Raw genomic sequence first — 27,167 nt, forward strand, 5'->3', positions numbered from 1 at the left:
CAAGCATAACCTCACGCATAATTTGCAACTTTTACATTCACTCATTTTCTATACGTGGGGAAGCTGGAGCCAATCCCGGCTGACATCGGGTAAGAGGCGGGGCTCACCCTGGACAGGTCGCCAATCCATTACAGGGCCAACACAGCGAGACAGACAGCCATTCACACTCACTCACACACCTATGGGCAATTTAGGGTAGCTAATTGAACTGCATGTCTTTGGACTGTGGGGGAAACCAGAGCTCCCAGAGGAAACCCACACAGGCACGAGGAGAATGTAGAAACTCCAAACAGAAAGGCCCCAGTCGGCCATGGGGCTCAAACCCAGACCTTTCTTGCTGTGAGGTAACAGTGCTAACCACTCCACCACCCAACTTTTACATTAATACTATAAAATTAGATCTGCAATCGTTTCACAGCATATGAAACTGTACTGGGGCAACACATTGATGCAGTAGGGAGCAGTCCTGCCTAACAACTCCAGGGTACCTGGTTCAATCCTGAGTGGATTTTTACATGTTCTGCCCAAGACATAGGTCCCAACCCTCAAAAACCATGCCTGTATGTGGACTTGCTATGCAAAATTGCCCCACAGTGTAAATAATCCCATCTTGGATGGGATCCACTGCAATCTTGACTGAAATAAAGCATTTATTCCCCCCCCCAAAAAAAAAAGAATGAAAATGAAGTGTGAAATGCTTTCAATTCATGTTTAAGGGTTAATCCATTCCTCTGAACAGTTTCTTAACCTGCATTTGTACAGTAATGTTGAGGTTAGGAAGTGGTTCATTGCTAATTTGGTGTTTGGCAGCTGGACTAATCCCACAGCGATACCTGTGCACACTGCTTGTTTTGGTGTCTCATGCATCTGAAGCATTGGGATTTAGATTGGTCTCACTGTTGGGTAGTTAGTAGTTGTAGAGTTGGGGAAGGCGGTAGGGTTGGTGTGGTTCCCCCAGTCCGTGGTGAGGTTGCTCTTAAATTGGACAAATGGCTGTGGTAGTGGGCATGTGAGGTGAACCACAACACTGGCGGCCAACAGCAGAACTGCAGCCAGGACAGCCAATCCTCTCCTCAGCACTAACTGTGGGACCGAGAGCAGGGCTTTGTGTTGGACTTCTCCTGCTTCACGGTCCTCCACTTCATCCTGAGCATTCGCACTCTTTGTCAGTTCTTTGGTGTTCACTGGAGCGTAGGTACTTGGTTTAGAGCAAATGTTTACTGAGGATACCTAAAGGAGAATGAAGGAAATGGATGAGTTATAATGTTTTGGCTTTTCAAAATAATAGCAAGACAGAAACTGCAGTAGCATTCAGTGTTTTAATTTTTCCCTCTCAAACTCCATCCATTCATTATCCATAACCACTTATCCTGTACAGGGTGGCAGGCGAGCTGGAGCCTATCTCAGCTGACTATGGGCAAGAGGCAGGGTACACCCTGGACAAGTCGCCAGGTCATCACAGGGCTGACACAGAGACAAACAACCATTCACATTCACACCTACAGTCAATTTAGAGCCACCATTTAACCTAACCTGCATGTCTTTGGACTGTGGGGGAAACCGGAGCACCCGGAGGAAACCCACACAGACACAGGGAGAACACGCAAACTCCACAAAGAAAGGCCCCTGTCACCGCTGGACTCAAACCCAGAACCTTCTTGTTGTGAGGTGACAGTGCTAACCACTGCACCACCATGCCACCCCACCTGTCAAACTATTAAACTTTAAAGAACAGTCATTGATGTCAGTTATGCTCTCTGTTCTTCTTCCAATCTCTGTGCTGGGGCTGTACGATTCAAGTATGGTCTTGATTCATTTTCTGTATTGATTTGGATTTGACTCAGTCTTTGGTGGTGGTTTCTCTAAATATGCACTGTAAAAAATTGGGGTACAGTAGGAGTCCATTTCTGTCCCCCAAGGTCCAGTCTACACTGATGTACACCCTAGGGCTCATTATTGGGCTTCAGGGTAACTATGTGGACATTTATAGGGTCAAAAAGGTACATATATGTTCTCAATCAGTATATAAATAGCACAAATAAGTACTTTAGAGGGTACTGCCCCAGGACAAGCCGCTGTACTGCTAAAAATCCAACAATGTACTTTGTTTTCTGAGAGTGTGGTCTTGGTCTTGACCAAGAATTATAAAAACGATGTTTGTTTTGTCTTGTCGTGGTCACATATCATTAAATCTATTAGTTTGGCTAAAGTAAACCTCAGTCTTGACTCTGCTTTGCTTTTATTTGGACTTGATCTTGACTTGACCTTAATTAAAAGCCTTAAAACTCAGTCTTGAGTCGATCTCAGCTAGTCCAGGTCTTGGACTTGTCTTGGATTTGGCAATGTCAATGTTGACTACAGCTCTAAAACACCACACCACATCATAGGAAATAGAGCTTTTGGATAGAGATGAGGCGACACGATAGTGTAGTGGTTAGCACTGTCACCTCACTGCAAGAAGGTTCTGGGTTCAAGCCCAGTGGCCGACGGGGGCCTTTCTATGTGGAGTTTGCATGTTCTCCCTGTGTCTGCGTGGGTTTCCTCCGGGTGTTTCGGTTTCCCCCACAGTCCAAAGACATGCAGGTTAGGCTAATTGGTGGCTCTTAATTGACTGTAGATGTGAATGGTTGTTTGTCTCTATGTGTCAGCCCTGCGATGATCTGGTGACTTGTTCAGGGTGTACCCCGCCTCTCACCCATAGTCAGCTGGGATGGGCTCCAGCTCGCCCGCAACCCTGCACAAGATAAGTGGTTACAGATAATGGATGGATGGGTAGAGATGAACCCAAAACGCCAGTGGTGCTTGAAAGTTTGTGAACCCTTTAAAATTTTCTATATTTCTGCATAAATATGACCTAAAATATCATCAGATTTTCATACAAGTCCGAAAAGTATATAAAGAGAACCCAGTTAAACAAATGAGACAAAATATTATACTTGGTCATTTATTTATTGAGGAAAATGATCCAATATTACATATCTGTGAGTGGCAAAAGTATGTTAACCTTTGCTTTCAGTATCTGGTGTGACCCCCTTGTGCAGCAATAACTGCAACTAAACATTTCCAGTAAAGGGTCCACAAACTTTCAAACACCACTGTATGCAACACTCTCCTTTGCATTTCCAAGCCTGTGCCTCCATTATTAGCTCATTCGGCTGATGGGCAATGAGTTTATGCCATCATCTGGCGTCTGTCCGGCATCGTTGACATTTCACGAAAATCACTTCTTCTCTCTCAATTCTTCACCGATTTTTATTCTTTTTGGCAGGAAGGTCGGTCTGCCCGGGGTGCATATAGCTTCTACCCAAATTTGCATAATTGCAATTAATAATGAAGATATGGAGTAATTAATCAATCCCTAACGAGCAGTTTCCACACAAATCACTTCTTCTCCCTCAATTCTTCACCAATTTTGATTCTTTCTGGCATGAAGGTAGGGGTCCTAGGGTGCATATAACTTCTACCCAGATTTGGGTCAGAGTGAGCTACGCCATCATTGACGGTCTTGTTATTCAAGTATCATTCAATTTCTTATTATTTAGGAACATCCAGCTTTTGCTTTAATGACAGAACACAGTTGAGCTCTGCATGGATTCTAAGTTTGTGTAAAACCTAATGATCCATGTTGGATCAAATCTATTAGAGTCTCATCTGAACATGTGCTTCAGTAGAAGAGAAACGACTTGAGAAAAAAATCAGTTTTTAAAAAAATTTGCTTAAATTTAAATAATAACCTAGAAATAGTGCTGAATATTGAATATGCAAGATATTGATAATTTATTTTTTAATTTATAAAATTCTAAAAAAAAAAAAAAGCAGATTTTCATGATGGTCTCAGACTCTTGGTGTCACCTGGACATCAAATGTATTGTACCTTTTACTTCTTAATTTTCTTATCTGTTTACTGTCTGTCTTATTTTTCCTTTATTTTCATTTTCTGAATATTATTAAATGCTTTTTATGACTTGTGTGATATCTGTGTACAGTGTCAGTATCCTGATATACCCTGAAAGGAGCTTAAGAATAACATTCTCCTCTTCCTCTGCTTCATGTAATAATAATAATAATAATAATAATAATAATAATAATAATAATCCCCTGCCACGAAGTGCAAAGGGGGATATAGGAATGGAGTCTGTCCATCCATCCGTCCGTTTCAATCTGGACAAGTTTTCTCAGAAACTATATAAGCTACATCAATGAAACTTTGCGTGCTCATACTACTGAAAAAAGCTGGGTAGCGTTTTATGAATGTGTCACAGCGCTTACAACATCATAAGTCAATATTAAAGCAATGGTCGTATAAGGTCATAAGTGTTCAGAGGTCTTCAAAAAAGGCTTGTGGCAGAGGATAGTGATGACCATGTCTTCTTATTATTATTATTGGAGTGTAAATGATCAGGAGCGTCTCACCGAAGTTCCTCCAGCAGGTATTTGCTCACGGGTATCTGGTCCTTCAGGAATCATGTTGTCCATGATTGGGACGCCAAGATGTGTCTTCTGTCCTACACAATCCACTTTCCCAGTTTTTCCAGCACGTCTCTGGGCCTGAAGGTAAAGCATAGAAAGCAGCTAATGGCAAGTTTGAGCTCTATATCAGAATAAAGCTGCTGGGCATGAAGGATAACAGTGATAAATGGAGCTCCAGCATTACAGTCAACAGTCTATACCGCTTTATCTCTTCAGCTCCGTGCATTAGAGCCTTACCTTCACTGTCAGTTTTTGCCAATCGAGTTTAAAGATGACAGTGATGAAAAAGCAAGCTTGGATGACGACGCAGACCAAGAGACTAAGTGTCAGACCTGAGAATTCGAGGAAGACAAAAACAAAAAGTTTCTTCAGGAAGTACGACTTTGACAAACATGTGAAGCACTGGTTTAGAATTCTTTTTAATATCTGATCTGAACTCATTTTAATTAACATGATACTTCTTTTGGGATTGGAAAGAGAACCTGGGAGAACATCGTAGCGTAGGATGGAAATATGATTACCGAGAATCCTCAGCTTGGCAGCAAACATGAGTAATATTCCCAAAGGAAGTCCGATACAGTAGTAAGAGACCAGGTTGGCTATGGCTGCTATCTTCTGATTCCCTGAACCCAGAAGGATCCCAGAGCTCACACACTAGATCGAATAAAGCACCAGAAAATTCTAGTGGTAAATATTTACAAAGACAAACATCATACATTTTACATTTACAAGATCGTAAATACTTAGTTAAAGAAAGAATTCAGGCATATAATAAAGGGATATTAAAGTCTAATCATTCTTAAAGGAATGAGATGCTATTAAAGTATTATACATTGTGGCATTGCTTCAAAAATTGCCTCAATGAGGCTGGAGCTCATACCAGCCACTGTTGTTGAGTATGAGTTTCAAATCTGATCAATCCTGTAGGAGGAGGAGTGATTTTTGTGAAATTGCATATGACCCCTGTGTAGCCACATCCATGACAGGTAGCGCCACCTGGTGAACAATTCTTGTTGGAATATGTCTTTAGAGTCTTCTGGGTGAGTTTTAGTGAAAACGTCCCAGCAGCTTATGAACAGTAGTGTTTGGTGCGAGTGACAAGTCACCCAAATTTTTCAAATGCCCATAAAATCATAAATATAACAGGTGGCGCCACCGTCTTGACAACTTTTACACATATCAACCTGGGGAACATTCCATATGAGTTTGATCAAAATCTGATCAATCCTGTAGGAGGAGTAGTGGTTTTTGTGAAACTGCATATGACCCCTGTGTAGCCTCATCAATGGCAGGTGGCGCCACCTGGTGAAAAAATCTTGTTGGAATATGTCTTTAGAGTCTTCTGGGTGAGTTTCAGTGAAAATGTCCCAGCAGCTTATGAACAGTAGTGTTTGGTGCGAGTGACAAGTCACCCAAATTTTTCAAATGCCCATAAAATCATAAATATAACAGGTGGCGCCACCGTCTTGACAACTTTTACACATATCAACCTGGGGAACATTCCATATGAGTTTGATCAAAATCTGATCAATCCTGTAGGAGGAGTAGTGTTTTTTGTGAAACTGCATATGACCCCTGTGTAGCCTCATCAATGGCAGGTGGCGCCACCTGGTGAAAAAATCTTGTTGGAATATGTCTTTAGAGTCTTCTGGGTGAGTTTCAGTGAAAATGTCCCAGCAGTTTACGAAGAGTAATGTTTAATCTGACGAGTCACCCAAAAATTTCAGACACCCATAAAATCGTAAATATGACAGGTGGCACCACCATCTTGACAACTTTTATGCACACCCACCTGGAAAACATTGTGTGTGAGTTTGATAGAAATCTGATCAATCCAGCAGGAGGAGTAGCGCTTTTTGTAAATTGTGGACAGACAATGATGGACAACAACGGATGAACAACGCATGATCGCATAAGCTCATCCAGATGAGCTCAAAATTACCATAAAATCAGGATGTTCAAATTACAGGTGGAAGAAAGTTTTTAATGTTGAATGTTGAAAGTCAAACTCCAAATGCTTAGCAACTCAAGTCAACTTTATTGTCAAATATGCTATACATGCTCGACATACAGCAGAGATGAAATTTCAGTCCTCTCTGACCCACGGTGCAAACATGCAATGCAATAAATAAAAATAGAATAATTGAAAAAACAAACAATATAAACAGTATAAACACTCTAGATAGGAACTAGACAGACTAAACACTCAAACAAATGATATAAACAGTATAAACACTCTAGATAAGAACTAGACAGACTAAACACTCAAACAAATTATATAAACAGTATAAACACTCTAGATAAGAACTAGACATAGACTAAACACTCGCGCGCACACACACACGTAAATTGGTGCAAATAAACAGACAAGGACACTTGAGGTATAGCAGGTAAACATGAAATAAGCAGTATAAACAATAAACTAATGGCTGTTAAGGTGAGGTAGTCCAGAATAGTGCAAATGAGCGAGGTAAAGTGAAATATGCAGTCCCTGAGTTCAGTGTGTTAATGAACATTGAGAGTGTGTGTGTGTGTGTGTGTGTGTGTGTGTGTGTTGAGGGGGGGGACTGTGAGGGTGACATGTCAGATGCTGAAGGGGGGGCAGGGGTATGTGCGAGCAGAATCTTTGGCAGAAGCCAGAGGGGGGAGGAGTGGCAGAACAGGGAGGGAGTTGAGCCTCCTGACCGCCTGGTGAAAGTAACTGTTCTTGAGCCTGTTGGTTTTGGCCCGGAGACTCCGCAGTTTCCTCCCCAATGGCAGCAGACTGAAGAGGCTGTGAGATGGGTGGGTGGGGTCACCTGCAATCCTGATGGCTTTGCGGGTGAGGTGGGAGTTATAAATATCCATTAGAGAAGGGAAAGAGACACCAATGATCCTCTCAGCTGCTCTCACGATGCGCTGCAGAGTCTTGCAGCAGGACACGGTGCAGGTGCCGTACCACACAGTGATGCAGCTGGTCAGGATGTTCTTGATGGTGCCTCTGTAGAATGTGTGCATGATGGGGGCCGGGACTCTTGCTCTCCTCAGTTTGCGGAGGAAGTACAGATGCTGTTGGGCTTTTTTGGCCAGTGATGCAGTGTTGTTGCTCCAGGACAGGTCTTTAGAGATGTGCACACCCAGAAACTTGGTGCTGCTCACCCTCTCCACTGCAGCACCGTCGATAGATAGTGGAGCACGCTGGGTGTGTGCTCTCCTGAAGTTCACAACAATCTCCTTTGTCTTCTCCATGTTCAGGCGGAGATTGTCGTCCTTGCACCACATGGCCAAGTGGCTCACCTCACTCCTGTAGATTGTCTCATCGCTATTGTTGATGAGACCCACCACAGACGTGTCGTCTGCAAACTTAATGAAGAGATTGGAGCTGGATGTTGGTGTGCAGTCGTGGGTCAGCAGAGTGAAGAGGAGGGGGCTCAGCACACATCCTTGGGGGGCCCCCATGTTCAATGTGATGGTGCTGGAGGAGTTGCTGCCGACCCGTACAGCCTGTGGTCTCCCCGTCAGGAAGTCCAGCAGCCAGTTGCACAGGGAAGTGTTGAGTCCCAGCTGGTCCAGTTTATGAATGAGCTGCTGAGGAATGATTGTGTTGAATGCTGAGCTAAAGTCTATGAATAGCATTCTGACATATGAGTCTTTTGTCTCCAGGTGGGTGAGGGCTGAGTGGAGGGCAGTGGAGATGGCGTCATCGGTCGAACGGTTGGACTGATATGCAAACTGGAAAGGGTCCAGGGCGGGGGGGAGGGCAGATTTGATATGCCGCATGACTAGCCACCTGAAGCACTTCATGAGGATGGGAGTGAGTGCGACAGGGCGGTAGTCATTGAAGCAGGAGGGAGACGGCTTCTTCGGGACCGGGATGATGGTGGTGGTTTTGAGGCATGTGGGGACAACAGCCTGGCTCAACAAGATGTTGAAGATGTCTGTAAAGACATCTGTGAGCTCCTCGGCACAGTCTCTCAGGACACGACCAGGAATGTTATCAGGACCCGGGGCTTTTCATGCATTTGTCGTCCTGAGAGCTCTCCTCACGCTGTTTGGGGACAGTGTCAACACCTGGTCACCAGGAGGTGGTGGGGTCTTCTGTGCCGTGGTGCTGTTGTCTGCCTCAAAGCGAGCGAAGAAGTCGTTCAACTGATTCAGCAGAGACGTGGAGTTGTCACAGGTCTGCAGCGAGGGCTTGTAGTCTGTGATGGTCTGAATCCCCCGCCACAGGTTCCTGGTGTCTCTGCTGTCATTGAAATAGTCACAATGTACCTGGAATACACTCTCTTGGCCACCCTGATGCCTCGTGACAGGTTGGCCCTAGCTGTCCTCAGGCCCACCTCGTCCCCAGCTCTGAAGGCAGCGTTCCGAGCCCACAGGAGCCTGTGGACTTCCCCTGTCAGCCATGGCTTCTGATAGGCAGTGACGGTCTCCGTGTACTCCTGTAGATCTGTGATGTTGTTGTAGGTGGCCGCCTGTCTGAACATGCTCCAGTCAGTGGTGGAAAAACAGTCCTGGAGTGCCTCTGAGGACCCCTCTGGCCACACATGTACCTGCTTTGTAGCTGGTTTGGTGACTTTAACCAGCGGCCTGTATGCTGGCATTAGCATAACAGTGGAGTAATCTGAGGCCCCAAGGTGGGGGAGGGGTAGGGCTTTGTAGGCGTCATTATGCATGGTGTAAACATTGTCCAGAGTATTGTTTCCACATGTGGGAAAGTTGATATGTCCATAGAGTTTTGGAAACACGCTCTTGGGGTTTGCATGATTGAAATCCCCAGCCAGGATGAGGAAGGCATCTGGGTGGGCTGTCTGCTGCTCACTGATGTGCTGATAGAATTCATTCAGTGCTTCACTCCTGTTGTTATTGGAGCTGGGAGGGATGTATAATGCTACCGATAGCAGCAACGTCTGAGAAAGTCCTCAAGCCAAATACGGCGTCAAATACACTTCAACTCCGTGATAATGAACTCCTTAGGGACGTCCAAATAGTTCATTAAACCAAAAAGTTTGTAATACTGAAATGGAGCCACTTCTCACACCAAACACTCACTCTATCAAACAAAACCGAGTGTGTTTAATTTATATTTACTCTTAATTCACTTACATATTTACGAAGTAAAGGAAATAAGTCACGCTCGCCGTCATTTGCTTGCTGCATCTTCTTTCTTTTCAGCCCATCACGTTGATTGCAGTTATGAATGAAGTCTCGGAGGTCTTTCTCTTTTTCTTTAAAAGTTGAAATTGAATTTTTCGGGATACCGTAATCTTTAGACTAATTCATTGCTTTCTCACCACACTTCAGACGCTCCAGAATATGAAGCTTGTCTTCGATGGGGTCATGTCTGTATGTGTGCAGCAGTGCACCAAACTGCTACTCATGTACATGCACACAGCACCATTAGGACTAATTACCATGCACCTGTTCCGGATTAGAGTGCAATCACAGCACATGCTTATAACGACTCTCAATACACACAGACTTTGTAAAGTATACATGCTGTAGCTTGTGTCTCACATTACCAAGCCTTTTGTACCACTGTGTTAATATTCTGGTTTTGTATTTTGCCCTTTATCTCTGCCTTTGATATCCCATCCACGCCTCACTTGACCATTCCCCCTTTCTCAACTCTGATATTTGATCAGTGAATTGGATCTGTTTGCTTGCGTGTTTTTAAATAAAACTCTCCCAGCGATTCCATCCATCTATAGACCCCTTCGCAGTAAACGTCATTCATACGTAAGAGGAAATTGCGCGCGCAGCCTGGACCCAAAAAAGACTCAGCGACGGTAGTGACGAGAAGAAATATTTGGAAGAAATGCCTAGTTGTTGTGTGGTCGGGTGTCAGAATCGTAGCAGTGATGGGGTTAAAATGTACAGAATTCCAGCAGGATCTCACCCATTCCAAAAAAATCGCCGACGTCTATGGCTACAAGCCATCAAACGTGTAGACTGGGATGAAAGCACCATCAAAAATGCGTGGGTTTGCAGCGCCCACTTCATCACAGGTAAGATCAGGCCATTTATTAAATCTTTCTTTTTTATTCTTTCTAGTCTTCGTTTATTGATGTAGCAAAATACTTTGGTAACGTTTGTCTGATTAGCTGGGTCATAGTTACACAATGTAATGAATATTGTTAGCATGTTAACTTAGCTTTGCATGCAATTTTGTTTGTAGGAGAGGTCTCGCTTGACTCAAGCAGTCCAGATTTTGTGCCGTCATTATTTGTGTATGCCGAAAATCACAATTTTAAAGCAAGGATGGAAAGGTAAAATTGTGTGCCCTCACTCTAAATGCCAACTTACGTTGACTGCTCTAACCTAGCTCCCGCCCCCTTCAGTTTCATTTCTGGTCTTTGCCTCTCGCTTTTTACGCAGCTCTGATTTCTCTTAGCTGCACTCTTTACACTATCATTCCTTTCATGCCATTACCTCCTGCAAATTGCTGTTTAGTATTGGTATTTGCTGTTGTAGCTAAAGCCACATTGCCATCACATCACTGGCATAATTTGATTAAAACAAAATGAATATGAATGTCCCATTGTTAATCAAGTTGTAGTCTCGCTGTAACCAGAATGTTGATGGCAGGCTACTTTTGTAAATAGTTTTTTTTTTTGAGTTTGACATTTTTTTGTAAATAGTATGACTGCCTTCAGGTGTCAGAGTAAAACTTACTAACGTCGTCCGTCCACTCTTTAATTAAATACGGATCCGGTAGGCGATGTCCACTTGTTAGAGTTAACTTATTTATGTAGCATTCTCGATCTTGTAACGACAATTGTTTTGCATAATCTGACAGCTCATAATGCCGGTCTATGGGCAGCGCCATTGTTTCTGTGTCCAGGCTGCGCGCGCATCCTGGCAACGGTCAGAACAATACTTATAAAGACTCGGGTAAAACTGTTTTTAGCTCATAAAATAAAGTCCTTTTAAGGGCTATTTTGAAGTCAGTGATCTCCGGTTTCGATAATTGTTAGTGATTGACAACAAATAGCCTATGGCATTAACATGTATTTTTAACTTGACTGCAGACTTGATTACTTATTAGCTCACCGGCTGTATTGCCATCAAGTGGCATCCGTCATCCATTTGTCCACAATTCACAAAAATCGCTCCTCCTCCTCCCTGAGTTTTCAATGGATTTTGATTCTGATTGTTTTGTTTGGAAGATCAAATTCTCCTAATTGTACTCATGAAGAACAACTTAGCTAATTATAAACGTGTCTGGTTTCTTATGGTACGGCCGTGTGAGCTACTGCATCACTGGCACTCTGGCTGTTTATCTCTGGGGGGAAGAGAAGCACATGGCTCAGTGATTTTTTTTTTTTGAAGACGCCAACTCATTATTATTAAAGGTGGGGGACATGAACTAAGTTTGTTATATGCAAAAGTTCGTAGTAAAATAATTTGTTATAGCAGGGTTGTAGTGTACTGGAATGATACTTCCTTGTATTTTGTACTCTTCATACATCAGGAACATCTCAAAACTAATTACAACCCCGATTCCAAAAAAGTTGGGACAAAGAACAAATTGTAAATAAAAACGGAATGCAATAATTTACAAATCTCAAAAACTGATATTGTATTCACAATAGAACATAGACAACATATCAAATGTCGAAAGTGAGACATTTTGAAATTTCATGCCAAATATTGGCTCATTTGAAATTTCATGACAGTAACACATCTCAAAAAAGTTGGGACAGGGGCAATAAGAGGCTGGAAAAGTTAAAGGTACAAAAAAGGAACAGCTGGAGGACCAAATTGCAACTCATTAGGTCAATTGGCAATAGGTCATTAACATGACTGGGTATAAAAAGAGCATCTTGGAGTGGCAGCAGCTCTCAGAAGTAAAGATGGGAAGAGGATCACCAATCCCCCTAATCCTGCGCCGACAAATAGTGGAGCAAGTTTGACAGTGTAAAATTGCAAAGAGTTTGAACATATCATCATCTACAGTGCATAATATCATCAAAAGATTCAGAGAATCTGGAAGAATCTCTGTGCGTAAGGGTCAAGGCCGGAAAACCATACTGGGTGCCCGTGATCTTCGGGCCCTTAGACGGCACTGCATCACATACAGGCATGCTTCTGTATTGGAAATCACAAAATGGGCCCAGGAATATTTCCAGAGAACATTATCTGTGAACACAATTCACCGTGCCATCCACCGTTGCCAACTAAAACTCTATAGTTCAAAGAAGAAGCCATATTTAAACATGATCCAGAAGCGCAGACGTCTTCTCTGGGCCAAGGCTCATTTAAAATGGACTGTGGCAAAGTGGAAAACTGTTCTGTGGTCAGACGAATCAAAATTTGAAGTTCTTTATGGAAATCAGGGACGCCGTGTCATTCGGACTAAAGAGGAGAAGGACGACCCAAGTTGTTATTAGCGCTCAGCTCAAAAGCCTGCATCTCTGATGGTATGGGGTTGCATTAGTGCGTGTGGCATGGGCAGCTTACACATCTGGAAAGACACCATCAATGCTGAAAGGTATATCCAGGTTCTAGAGCAACATATGCTCCCATCCAGACGACGTCTCTTTCAGGGAAGACCTTGCATTTTCCAACATGACAATGCCAAACCACATACTGCATCAATTACAGCATCATGGCTGCGTAGAAGAAGGGTCCGGGTACTGAACTGGCCAGCCTGCAGTCCAGATCTTTCACCCATAGAAAACATTTGGCGCATCATAAAACGGAAGATACGACAAAAAAGACTTAAGACAGTTGAGCAACTAGAATCCTACATTAGACAAGAATGGGTGAACATTCCTATCCCTAAACTTGAGCAACTTGTCTCCTCAGTCCCCAGACGTTTACAGACTGTTGTAAAGAGAAAAGGGGATGTCTCACAGTGGTAAACATGGCCTTGTCCCAACTTTTTTGAGATGTGTTGTTGTCATGAAATTTAAAATCACCTAATTTTTCTCTTTAAAATGATACATTTTCTCAGTTTAAACATTTGATATGTCATCTATGTTCTATTCTGAATAAAATATGGAATTTTGAAACTTCCACATCATTGCATTCCGTTTTTATTTACAATTTGTACTTTGTCCCAACTTTTTTGGAATCGGGGTTGTAAAACTTTTTCAACTATAAGCTCAAAGTATAAATGTAGTACAAATCAAGCAAGATACTGTATTTATGATATCTTTATACTTAATTGCAAATGGCATACTGTATATCATATGACACTGTACTTTTTCATTTTTATACCCCCACTCCAAAGGAGGGGGGGTATACTGGTTTACCTCTGTCCGTATCTCTGTATCTCCATCTGTCTGAAACCCCCTTTTTCTCAGCAACCACAAATCATAGCCACTTGGTACTTGTACCAAACTTCAGCTTGGGGTTCTGTACCGTGTATACCGTTTTCAGGCCTGTCGCACATCAACTTCCTGTTTACCGACTGAATGCATTTACAAAACGTATAGCGTGGATTTACAAAATTTTCATGACACTTTTCTCAGCAACTACAAATCACAACTGCTTGATATTTGATACCGAGCTTCAGCTTGGGGTTCTATACCGTGTATACCATTTTCAGGTCTGTCCTACATCGATTTCCTGTTTACCAACTGAATGTATTTACGAAACATAGCGTGGATTTTGACGCTGTTTCAAGAAGCAAAATGCTATTTCAAAATGACAGTTGACCAGGATGCTGTTTGAAATCCCTGGGGAGAGACACTGCTCTTTACTGACTCGTCTCAAGGTTAATTATTTGTTGACATCAACATTCATAATAAGTGTCCTGTTCCTTCGATTGCTTGCATTCTGATATAAGCGAGTGCAGGGGATACGTAAGTGAGCAGTAGCTCACAGTTGATCTTGTTCATTTTGAAGTTACACATGCAAATGAAAACTCACCACAAGGCCATCGACAAACTGTGAGAAAGTATAGACGGTCAAATTTTCGGACACAATCTTAGCAATGGCTCTGGAGAACAAAAGCAGGAGAACAGCATTGTGAGAATGAGAGTGTATGAGAATCGTCCAATGCTGTTGTGTTTCTTAAATGACAAATCAGACTTACTTATCACTGGTAAAGATGAAGCCCAAGACTGATTTTGTAGAACTGAGGACAATCCCCTGTAATAGTGCTAAAACTCCTTAATTCGAGAACACAAGATGTATGACATATTAGGCACAAAGAAACAAAGATGTCACATACAGTAAATTACGACCACGCAGAGTTTTACCATAATATACAGTACTGTGCAAAAGTCATAGCCCCCCTATTTTTTTCCCATACAAACTTTGCTATAGATTATCGAGTCAGTACAAAAACATTTTAGAGTTCCAAATGTTCGTATTTTTTTCCAGCACAAAATTAAATGTTACAGAAAAAAAAGATTGTAATATTTCTGAGCAGTATATTCCATAAGAGAGCACGTTTCAGATTAAAAAAGAAAACATAATGAAGGCTACTGGGTTTTGGTGCAAAATGAAGAAGCGAGTGTGACAGTCAAAGTGTCCAGAAGAACTGTGGCTGGTTCTGTAAAATGCTCAGGAAAACCTACAGATCATTTCCTTATCAAACTGCACTCACTGGACCTCAGACTACTATTATTTTTTTAAACAAAGGGAATTTTGTCTCATATCAAATATTGACTTTTTCATTTATTATGGCTTAGTGTTTACTGTTTATAGTATTTTTTTATATTGAAACATTTCATTTCATTATTTTTGAAGCCATTTTTTGGTCTACAGCATTTCTTTCCATGTGCCTAAGAGTTTTGCACAGAAATGTATGTCAAATCAAATCATCTAGAAGCTATTATTAACATGTACAGTGTAGACTTTACAGTATCACAATACAAAAGGGTGATGAATTAAAGGAAAAATGTGTCTGTGATCCTGTGGGCTTCTTTCTAGTGTGGTTTGTGTCCACGTAGAGTGAACAGTCACTGCAAATCAATCCTGTCTCATCACCTTCATCTGATAAAGAAACATGTCTATCACCATAGAAGTGGGAGTGGTCTCTTAAAGGATGACTCTGCCCCATTCATCAGGGATTGCTAAATGGTTTGTAGAGGATAAAAATATAAATGTAAGTCATATTCTAGGCATATGCTTGGGTTTGTTTTTTCCTTTAATTTGTCACCTGTCTGTGTTTGTAGGCAGGCTCGTGATATGACAGACGTGTCTCCGTCTCTCTAACCTGAGACCAACAGGGCCACTTTACTGGTGATCAGGGCTCTAGACGTGTCTCCTGCCCCTAAAGCATTGCCCACTCGAACACACGCTGCTGTGTGGACACCTAGAGGAAACTAAAAAATAAATATCCATTAAGAACACATGTTCACAAAAACTCTGAGATTCTTTTTGCTGGTTCTTGGAATCTTTGATTAGATGTCGAAATGAATGCCTGCTGGTCACACCACAAGTTAACCAAACATCATAAATAAACATGAAATCTGGCTGTATATATGTATCTATCATGGGCGATTGCTCTAAGACAACGAGGGAGGCTCAGCCTCCTCTAAAAATGATGAACATTGTGTAGGATGAATTGCGCTAGGCTTATGTTATAGCCGACCTTATAACATTGCTATTTCAGATCCAGAATCATAGAAATATATGTGCTCAACCCAACTACAGTGCGAAATCATTCCGTTATAACTTTCCCCAGTTCGCCTAATGTGTGCGTGAGTTTTTCCCCCTCGTGACAGCGCGATGCAGCCCAGCCTCAGTGGACTTCAATGGCATTTGGGAGCTATGCGCTTTCAATATCAAAATGCAAGACGATTATTGGACAAATACTGCAAAAACGCCCACCCACGGAATCTCACGGACTCCCAGCCTCAGTGGACTTCAATGGCATTTGGGAGCTATGCGCTTTTCAATCTCAAAATGCAAGACGGTTATTGGACAAATACTGCGAAAACGCCCGCCTATGGACTCCCAGCCTCACAGTGGGAGTGACATGGCAGTTTCCGCGAGGAGACTGGTGATTGGTGAAAGCGGCCGGATATTTTCTTTGATTGACAGCTCGTTTCAAATATAGACAGGCAGCGGTGAATCTCAGTTCAGTCCCATGCGGATTCGCAAGTGCTGTGGTGTATTGTAAGAGATCAGCTTACATTTCGATTTCATTCATTACATACGGTTTCTACCAGCTTTTTTAGTTTGTATATATTTTCATTGTAAATAAAGTGTAAATATAGTGTTGTCAAGTTTGCTACCTTAGTTCCAGAAATTTCGTTTATTTGAGTGACTGAACTTGAACTTGAGGGGGCTAGTCAGCTAGCAAGAAAGCTGCGCACGGATGCCAAGCATTGCTGATTTAATTTTGGCGAAGCCATTTGCCAGTCTTCCTTTCGAGGAAAAAATTAAAATTAAAGAGCAGGGTAGACCAACGCCTCAAATTGACTTGGTGAAAAAGGTAGGGAATAATACTCGTTCCTTTCAGCTCTCCTGGTACGAAAAAGTGAATTGGCTAACAGCAAGTGACCCACATCAACAACAGTAAATAGGCTACTTTAGTAATATGTCATGGATGGACCAAAAATATAGAATCTATTTAAAATGTTTATGCTGAGTATATTATATTGGAATATATATTTTTCTGGATATGAATTAAACACAGCTACAATTTGGAAAACATTTTTAAACAAAAACACAGCCGAGAACATTTCACACAACAGACCTGGATTAAAAGTGAAGGGTTATCAAAATTGTCAATAAAACATTTCTCAGTCAAAATAAGTAAAATATAGGGAAAGTGTGTTTGAATGAAATGTGTGGCACCCAGCTCTATGTTTGGCTCCCCAAGGTCAGTGCTTGTGCCTATTCCAGAACACTCTGCTGTTACTGCTGAGGTTCCTGACAAAGAGCTGCTTTCAATAATGATCAATTTTTAAACAACATGCCACATGCCACAATTTTAAAATATAAAATGTTAAAATATACCCCCCCAACACCACCATCATGTATATTGGACAGTAGGCTAATGGGCCAAAAGAACCTGTTATTTCACAGTTTGTGACCCTGCCAACAATCAGCCAGATCAGAGGCAAGAGTATGGGCAAAATTGGTGTGTTTTTTCTTTTTTCTTTTAAAATCTGGAAATATCGTAACCGACCAGCCTCCCCTGTTTGAAAGACTACCAGCCGCCACTGGTATCTATTCTATCCACATTCACTGGATATGACCAATGGCATGCTCTGATTGGCTACTCTACTACTAGGATATCAGCTCATATACCGTGAGTAGAGAAAAATAAAATGGCAGAGCATATTGCTGAACCAAGTGAGGACGAAATAAAAACTCTACTCGAAAACAAAACCCAAAAAATTATCAAGTATTTAAAAGAAACAGAAATAGCTAAAAGAATATAGTTTTTTGTTGGTTTGTTTTTTCCCCCAATATCTCCTGTTCCACACTCCAGCCCAGTAGGGGGCAGTAATGCACCTTTAAGTTGGTTTACCAACTGCCAAAAAAAAAAACCTAAAGAAGAAGGCCCCCCCCAAAAAAAAACAACAAACAAAATATGGAATGAAAGTATTTGATGGTAAGAATGTATCCCCCCCCCCCCCCCCCCCCCCCCCCCCCCCCCCAGAATAATTATTATTGCATTTTTTCACAAATTGCTCCTGTCATTTTGCTGGTTTGTTTACATTCAAAGCGGAAATGATTTTGTCCGACGTTTTGTATAAAGTTTTTATTTATCGAATTTGCTAAAAATAAAAATACTCTTTCTCAAAAATCCAGTGAATGTGGATAGAATAAAATAGTTATTCCACTCAATCTCGTCGTACATGGGTTATAGACAACTTGGTGTTATGCACCTCGTTGGCTATCAGCTCATGTACGACTTGATTTCATGGAGTAACTGTTAAATATACAACTGGCTGTAGAAATGTCATCTTCACAGGATAGATGAATGTTTTGGCATCCTGGCCTTTCTTATAAAGCCTTGCTTTCTCTATTAATTAATGTCTGTTCAGATCAGAAATTGGAAATTGGAGAAATTGGAAACGAGTGTCAGGAGTGTTGTTTGACTGGAGAATAAGTGCGAGAGTGAAAGGACAAGCGTACACGTCAGTGGTTAGACCAGCGACGCTGTATTCAGCAGAAACATGGCCTGTAAAGAAGGTTCATGAGAAGAAGCTGTACCACAGAAATGTGGATACTGAGGTGGATGTGCGAAGTGCATACATGTCAACCTTTGGTCAATCAAACCTGTATAACCAACCTCCAAAATCTGTATTTCCCTTATAAAATCCTTATAAGATGCAAATTAAAATAATTTACCTAAAATTTGAATGATAATTAACAATGATATATCCAAGTTATTTTTTATTCAATATTAATAACAATAAACCTTCAGAATGAATACAAAGCTCCAATGTTTGACAAAAACACAAAGTGTCACTCTAATGTTGTCATGCTTTGTATAACTTTGTATTTAGTTGGGTATTTCTCCACCTGGTGGTTGTTTATGGGTAACACACTCTTTCTTAATTTCTACTAGCTGTTTCTTTTCATTGGTTGTTTTAGTCATGTGATGCAGTCAAGTCATAGCCCAGGGAAAATAAAGAGGGAAACCCTGTAGTTGACAAATTACATGTGACCAGAGTGCAGCCACAGCTATCTTACTTTCCATCCCTCATTTGTGTCCAGGAAAGCATCGCTTGTGAGTACATTTGCAATTTACAACTAATTATAACAACATATAAGTGCTATATGGTGTATTTTTAGTGTGTTACATTTGAATACCCAGTTTATATGCAGTATATGCTGAGACTACTAATGTTAACAAGCTATGAGCAAATACAGCTTTTCAGTTTAATAGTCATTTGATTGTTTTCGGTTGCATATATGTAAGTACTTCTCTTGTGTTTGTGTAAACTGGTGAATTTGGTGTACGTTATTTGCAAGCCATATACAGCTATTAACACATCACTGGAATGTGACATTTGTAATATTGTAGCTGTTACTTGAATAATTTCATGTTGGGCATATATTACGTTACTTAAATTGCATCTAGTAATTATTGTTTTGTATAATTTCAGTTTTACAAAGAAATCTGTTCAAGAGAATGATGACAACAGTAAAGACATTTCAATCTTACTCCAGCCTCTGACTTTCTCTTGGAAGTTTGTTCGCTATCTGTCAATTCGTGTATAGACGCATACACACGTTGAGGACAGAATAGTAAAAAGGTGCCTTTTCACACGGACACAAAAGCAACTGGAAAAAATAAGGAGGGCTGCAATTCATGATGTCACACACCAGTGAAGCTGGATTGGAACGATTGTCCACTGATGGTGGTGTCACAGTACAAGACCCTGCATATGAAGTTAGATCACAGTATTCCAATTCATCAGCCTCTTCATCCTCTTCTGCTAGCAGAGCAGCAGCCAGGGCTCGTGCTAAAGCAGAAGCTGCACGTGCACGTGCCATCTTTGTTCAAAGAGAAGCCGATCTGAAGATAGAAGAAGCACGTATAGCAGCTGAGTTATTAGCATTGGAGCATGAGAAAGAGGTTGCAGCAGCCTTAGCAGAGGCTAAAGTTCTTGAGGCAGCAGCAGAGATTGGGATTGGACAGGGCAGTAGGAGTAATCATGACGTAGTTTCTGTCGCCATTCAACGTACTCGTGACTATGTTGACCAATACTCCCAATCGCACCACGGTGGTGCAGAACTCCCTGTACATCAACCATATACACTGTCTCTACAGCCACTCAGCAAATCTGAAGTTCAACCAGATCTGACAGCCTTCCAGCCTTCATCCATGAACAACCTTCATGTAACAAAGCAGTTTGAGAGGATGACACGGACAGCTCGTCGCCAACCTCCTGACTCACTTCCCATTGGTAAGCTGCACACTTCCCCTTTAAACAGAGGCTCATTACAGCCACATACTGATGACAGGACTGGTATGGGTGATGTTGCAAGGTACCTGGCACGCCAAGAGCTTGTGAATTCTGGTCTCACAAAATTCAGTGATCGCCCAGAAAATTACTGGGCGTGGAAATCCTCATTCCTTAATGCTATTCAAGGACTATACTTGACTGCCAGTGAGGAGCTTGACATCTTAAAGTGGTTAGGACCTCAGTCTTCAGGATATGTTATGAGGATCCGTTCAGTGCATGTTGCCAACCCTACCATAGGCTTAAAAATGGCCTGGGATCGCTTAGAAGAGTGCTATGGCTCCCCGGAAGTAATTGAGAAAGCTCTCTTTGAGAGGTTGGACAACATTCCTAAAATCAGTCACAAAGATCCTTTTAAAGCTTAGGGAACTGGGCGATCTCTTAAGAGAGTTAGAATCTGCCAAATCTGAAGGCTACTTGCCTGGGCTCTCGTACCTGGACACTGCCAGAGGTGTCAACCCTATTGTTGAGAAGTTGCCACTAAGCCTTCAAGAGAGGTGGTTAGCCCAAGGCTCTCAATACAAAGAGCAGAATGGTGTCCCCTTCCCTCCATTCACATTCTTTACAAACTTTATATGTAGTGAAGCACGCAGAAGAAATGACCCAAGTTTTACTCTCTCAACAGTGCCCACAGCTTCAACAAACAGTCCCTGTAAGTTCTCCACAGGTTCAACGAAGCCTGAACGATGGGAAAAGAAATCAGGTTACGTCAGAAGTCATGTCTCTGGCCACAAAACTGAAGTTGCATCGCATCAGCCAGTTTCTCAGTCAGACAATGGAAACAGCAAACAGAGTGACATTGACAAACAATGCCCCATCCACCACAAACCTCACCCTCTAAAAAAGTGTAGAGGCTTTCGGAGCAAGCCACTTGAAGAGCGTAAAGCATTTCTCAAAGAGAACGGTATCTGTTTTAAGTGTTGCTCTTCCACCATGTACCTGGCAAAGAATTGTAAGGCAGTCTTGAAGTGCAGGGAATGTGAGAGTAATAGTCACCTTGCAGCACTTCACCCTGGACCACCCCCATGGAACATAATTGATCCTGCCTCAGAGCATGGCGGGGAGGGAGAAGGAGAGACACCCCAGCCAGCAGTCATGTCCAAGTGCACAGATGTCTGTGATGAAGGTAAAGGGCCCAGATCCTGTTCTAAGATCTGTCTGGTGAAGGTATATCCCAAGATACGCCCAGACCAAGCCACCAAGATCTAAGTTATTCTAGATGACCAGAGTAACAGGTCCCTGGCTAGGTCTGAATTCTTTGACTTCTTCCAAATTAGAGGATTAGATTCCCCATACACTCTTCGCACATGTGCAGGAGTCACTGAAACATCTGGGAGAAGAGCCATAGGGTTTATAGCAGAGTCATTGGATGGAATGATGAGTGTGATGCTTCCCGCACTCATCGAGTGCAACCATATGCCAGACGACCGATCGGAAATTCCTACTCCAGTGGTTGCACAGCATCACCCTCACCTGAAGTCTATTGCTCACAGGATACCACACCTAGATCCAGAAGCACAGATACTTCTACTTCTGGGACGAGACATCCTACAGGTTCATAAAGTCAGAGAGCAACGTAATGGTCCTCATAGTGCCCCCTATGCCCAAAGATTAGACCTAGGATGGGTTATTGTAGGTAATGTCTGTTTGGGCCCAGCTCATAAGCCAGTGGCTGTGTCTTCCTTCCGAACTAATGTGCTTGAAAATGGACGTCCATCTCTCCTCAGTCCATGCCCTAATCGTCTTCAAGTCAAGGAGAAGCTTAGCACTAAAACACAGCACTGCACTTCTCACCTTAGTCTTGCACATAACATCCCCATCCATAATGCTAATAACTTCGGCAACACAGTCTTTGAGAGAACCAAAGATGATGAAAAGGTTGGTCTCTCTATTGAAGACAGGCTTTTTCTGGAGCTCATGGACAAAGAAATGTTTATAGATGACACGAACAGCTGGGTAGCGCCCCTTCCATTTCGATCCCCACGGCGACGGCTCCCGAATAATCGAGAGCAGTCTCTCAGTCACCTCACCTCTCTTTGTTGCACCCTAGAAAGAAAGCCTGAGATGAAATCTCACCTTTTCAACTTCATGCAAAAGATTTTTGATAACAATCAGGCAGAGTTAGCATCCTCGCTGCCAGAGGGAGACGAGCGATGGTACTTGCCCATCTTTGGTGTTTTACCATCCTCAAAAGCCAAATCAGATCCGAGTCGTCTTCGACTCCAGTGCTGAGCATCATGGCATCTCTTTAAATGATGTTTTACTTACTGGCCCGGATCTGAACAACAGCTTACTGGGAGTTTTGTTGCGCTTCCGGAGAGAAGCAGTGGCTGTGATAGCAGACATCGAACAGATGTTTCACAGTTTTACAGTGAGAGAAGATCATCGAGATTTTCTTCACTTTCTCTGGTTCAGAGACAACGATCCCAACAAAGAGATTGTCGAGTATAGAATGAAGGTTCACATATTCAGCAACAGTCCATCACCTGCAGTAGCCATTTATGGGATTTGCCGTGCAGCACAACATGGAGCAAGTGAATATGGCATGGATGCTAAACACTTTGTACAGCGTGACTTCTATGTTGATGATGGTCTTGCGTCAGTTCAGTCAGCTGCTGATGCTATTTGCCTGCTGCAGAGGACACAAGAGATGCTTTCTGCTTCCAACTTGCGTCTCCATAAGATCGCATCAAATGACCCTGTTGTTTTGGAAGCCTTCTTGCCAGAAGACCATGCAAAGGGTCTACAGAACTTGGACTTTGATAATTCAACAGTCATTCAGCGAAGCTTAGGGCTTAGTTGGAATCTGAAACATGACTCCTTCACCTTCAAAGTGGCAGCCACTGAGAAACCCTTCACACATAGAGGTGTTCTAGCCACCGTGAATAGTCTGTTTGACCCCCTTGGACTTGCTGCACCAGTCACTATTCAAGGGAAATCCTTGCTGCGAGAATTGACCAGCAGTGAAACTCTCGACTGGGACAGCCCTCTTCCAGAGGAAAAGGAGGAATGGAGGATGTGGAAAGACTCCTTACAAGACCTGAGTGAGTTCACAATACCAAGAGCTTATACCACTGCCACCCTTACAACTGCTAAAAGGAAGGAGCTCCACATCTTCTCAGATGCCTCTGTGAAGGCCATCGCTGCTGTAGCCTACCTGAAAGTCATCAGTTGTGATGGAGAGAGCCATGTGGGATTTGTCCTGGGAAAGGCAAAACTAGCACCTATGAATGCCCTCACTGTCCCAAGGTTAGAGCTGAGCGCAGCTGTATTGGGAGTGGAAATGGCAGAGCTGATAGAGAGCGAGTTGGACATTATTATATACATGTTGCGATTCTACACAGATAGCAAGGTTGTCTTGGGGTACATATATAATCAAACCAGATGGTTCTATGTTTACGTTTGCAATAGAATACAGAGAATTAGGAAGTCCACCAAACCCGAACAATGGCGCTATGTCTGTACTACCCAAAATCCAGCAGATCATGCTACTCGATCTGTACCTGCAGCTGAGCTAGCCAACACGACATGGCTTACAGGACCTCCATTCCTGTCCTTACCAGAAGGTGTGCCTACTTCAGAAGAGGGGTCATATGAACTTATTGATCCAGATTCTGACACTGAAGTACGTTCTTATGTCACTGCACTTTCTCTTCCGCCATCTGATCTGGGATCTCATCGCTTTGAGCAGTTCTCATCCTGGAAATCCCTGGTACAAGCCATAACCTCTTTGATGCGCATTCTTCAGTCCCGAAGGAGTACAACCAAAGTGAAGCATAAGGACTGCGGAAGCAGTTATCAGTGCAAAGAGCCCCATATGGCAGAACAACTGTCAAAGGCACAATCTCTCATAATCAAGTGTGTACAAAGAGAGACAGCAAAGAGTTTACCTGCTTGACTGCCGGCAAGGACATTGCAAAGGACGGTCCTCTGAGAAGCTTGAGCCCCTGTGTGGATGAAGACGGTCTTCTGAGAATAGGAGGTAGACTTGAACATACCGTAGCACACTCAACACAAAGGAAAAGTTTCCCTTCATCATTCCAGGCCATAGTCACCTTGCAAAGCTGCTTGTGAGGCATTACCATGAAAAGGTCAAACATCAAGGTCGTATTTTCACAGAAGGGTCTGTCCGCATGGCAGGATTCTGGATTATCGGAGCTAAGAAATGCATCAACAGTACTCTTCACAAATGTGTTGTGTGCAAGAAACTTCGTGGGAGAACTGTTGAACAGAAGATGGCAGATTTACCCCCAGATCGTTTGAGTACTGAACCACCTTTTACTTACGTGGGACTTGATGTGTTTGGTCCTTGGACAGTCACTACAAGACGAACCCACGGGGGTCAAGCTAACAGCAAAAGGTGGGCTGTACTATTCACATGCATGAGCACACGTGCAGTGCACATAGAACTCATTGAAGCAATGGATACATCGAGTTTTATTAATGCTTTACGACGATTCTTTGCTTTGCGAGGACCTGTTAAGCAAATCCGCTCTGACTGTGGAACTAACTTCACAGGTGCCTGCAAAGAGTTGCATATGTTCCTCACTGATCCTGAAGAGCTGAATGTGAGGAAGTACTTGGGTGAAGAAGGCTGCTCTTGGGTCTTTAACCCTCCTCATTCCTCCCACATGGGGGGAGTTTGGGAGCGAATGATTGGCATTTCTAGACGTATACTGGACTCTATGCTCAAGCAAACCAGCTCTTCACGTCTAACTCATGAGGTGTTGTCTACTTTAATGGCAGAGGTCACTGCGATCATTAACGCCAGGCCCCTTGCACCTATCCCTTCAGACCCGGATTTGCCCTTCCTCTTGACCCCTGCTTCACTACTGACACAAAAGGGGTGTATTCATCTTCCTCCTCCAGGGATCTTTGATAGCAAAGACCTCTATCGCCAACAGTGGAGACAGGTGCAGCATTTAGCTAACACCTTTTGGAATAGGTGGAGACGGGAGTACCTTCCTACACTTCAAAGCCGTAGCAAGTGGCAGAACTTATGGCCTAACCTCAAGAAAGGTGACCTGGTTCTGCTTAAGGATAACCAGGCAAGATGGAATGAGTGGCCCATGGCTCTGGTGACCAGGACATTCCCTGACCAAGATGGAAAGGTCAGAAAGGTCGAACTGAAGGTCACCAAATCTGGATCAGCAAAGACTTTCTTAAGACCTGTCTCTGAGACCGTCTTTCTGAAAAGTGCTGCGGATACAGACTGAGTTGGTTGTTATTGTTAGACATGTTCTAGTTATTCAGATAATGGTATTTAATCAATACCAGGCAGGGAGTGTCATGCTTTGTATAACTTTGTATTTAGTTGGGTATTTCTCCACCTGGTGGTTGTTTATGGGTAACACACTCTTTCTTAATTTCTACTAGCTGTTTCTTTTCATTGGTTGTTTTAGTCATGTGATGCAGTCAAGTCATAGCCCAGGGAAAATAAAGAGGGAAACCCTGTAGTTGACAAATTACATGTGACCAGAGTGCAGCCACAGCTATCTTACTTTCCATCCCTCATTTGTGTCCAGGAAAGCATCGCTTGTGAGTACATTTGCAATTTACAACTAATTATAACAACATATAAGTGCTATATGGTGTATTTTTAGTGTGTTACATTTGAATACCCAGTTTATATGCAGTATATGCTGAGACTACTAATGTTAACAAGCTATGAGCAAATACAGCTTTTCAGTTTAATAGTCATTTGATTGTTTTCGGTTGCATATATGTAAGCACTTCTCTTGTGTTTGTGTAAACTGGTGAATTTGGTGTACATTATTTGCAAGCCATATACAGCTATTAACACATCACTGGAATGTGAGATTTGTAATATTGTAGCTGTTACCTGAATCATTTCATGTTGGGCATATATTATGTTACTTAAATTGCATCTAGTAATTTATTGTTTTGTATAATTTCAGTTTTACAAAGAAATCTGTTCAAGAGAATGATGACAACAGTAAAGACATTTCAATCTTACTCCAGCCTCTGACTTTCTCTTGGAAGTTTGTTCGCTATCTGTCAATTCGTGTATAGACGCATACACACGTTGAGGACAGAATAAATGTTCTGATTTGTACTCCATGACAGCTTTTTTTTTAGCACTCTCACACCAATACCTCACTAGGCTGCATGTCACAGCAAGTGTCTGTGTTGATCTTGCCAGAGTGCCCATTCAGAATCTTTTCAGTCGCTACTGAAAGTCGCTCAGGTGGAAATACGCGTTTCAAACAAAATGTTACTTCCCGGTTGGCGGGATTCTTGCAATGCGGTGTGCGCATGATCAGAAGTGGAACGAAGTCTCGCTACCACAAGATAACGCACGATTTCATAAGACTCCTTACTGGCTGTTTGTGCTTTCTGTGGTGTACAGTACGTTTGTAAATGTTATGCGCTCTTTTATCATCGTGGGAATTGATTATAGCTCTAAATAAATATTGAAGTTTTTTTAAAGAATCTGTATAACTTTTATTTGTACACCCGTATACTACGTTTATTGAATCAAATCCGTATAAAATACGGACATTCCGTATAGGTTGACGTGTATGGAAGTGACGAGGAGGGACAGGATTAGAAATGAAAGAATTACAGGGATAACAAAAGTGGGGAAGATATAAGAGAAAGTACAGGAAAGGAGGTTGCAGCAGTATGGTCATGTGATGAGGAGAGAGGAGGAGTATGTTGGTTGCAGACTGAAGGACATAGAGGTGGAAGGAAAAAGAAAGCCCGAAATGAAGGCGATTCAAACTTAAATCACTTCAGATAGATTACTTGTGGGATACATGGGTGTTTGAATGAATATTTAAAAGGTCTGCACACTCTCCGTTTCTA

General features: G+C 42.4%; 2 protein-coding genes across 2 annotated transcripts in view; one reads left to right on the forward strand and one right to left on the reverse strand.

Moving 5' to 3' along the window:
- Positions 1-882: 882 nt before the first annotated feature.
- Positions 883-27,167, reverse strand: part of LOC132895054 (multidrug and toxin extrusion protein 1-like) — a 73,756-nt gene continuing 47,471 nt past the window's right edge. Inside the window, exons 11-17 of the mRNA XM_060935232.1 lie at positions 15,623-15,731; positions 14,495-14,570; positions 14,329-14,398; positions 4,992-5,124; positions 4,708-4,802; positions 4,414-4,548; positions 883-1,230 (exon numbers count right to left, since the gene is read on the reverse strand). Of these exons, the coding sequence (XP_060791215.1) occupies positions 883-1,230; positions 4,414-4,548; positions 4,708-4,802; positions 4,992-5,124; positions 14,329-14,398; positions 14,495-14,570; positions 15,623-15,731 (966 nt within the window). The remainder of the gene's footprint in view (positions 1,231-4,413; positions 4,549-4,707; positions 4,803-4,991; positions 5,125-14,328; positions 14,399-14,494; positions 14,571-15,622; positions 15,732-27,167) is intronic.
- On the forward strand, positions 19,688-26,195 carry LOC132895759 (uncharacterized). The gene is made up of 2 exons (XM_060936595.1): positions 19,688-20,282; positions 25,742-26,195. Exons 1-2 carry the CDS (start codon positions 19,688-19,690, stop codon positions 25,747-25,749), a joined length of 603 nt encoding a protein of 200 aa, XP_060792578.1. The 3' UTR covers positions 25,750-26,195.

Source organism: Neoarius graeffei, chromosome 12 (assembly GCF_027579695.1).
Source record: "Neoarius graeffei isolate fNeoGra1 chromosome 12, fNeoGra1.pri, whole genome shotgun sequence".
NCBI lineage: Eukaryota > Metazoa > Chordata > Actinopteri > Siluriformes > Ariidae > Neoarius > Neoarius graeffei.

Coding starts and splice junctions, on each gene's coding strand:
- LOC132895759 (XM_060936595.1), top strand. CDS start 19,688: ATGTCACACACCAGTGAAGCTGGATTGGAACGATTGTCCACTGATGGT.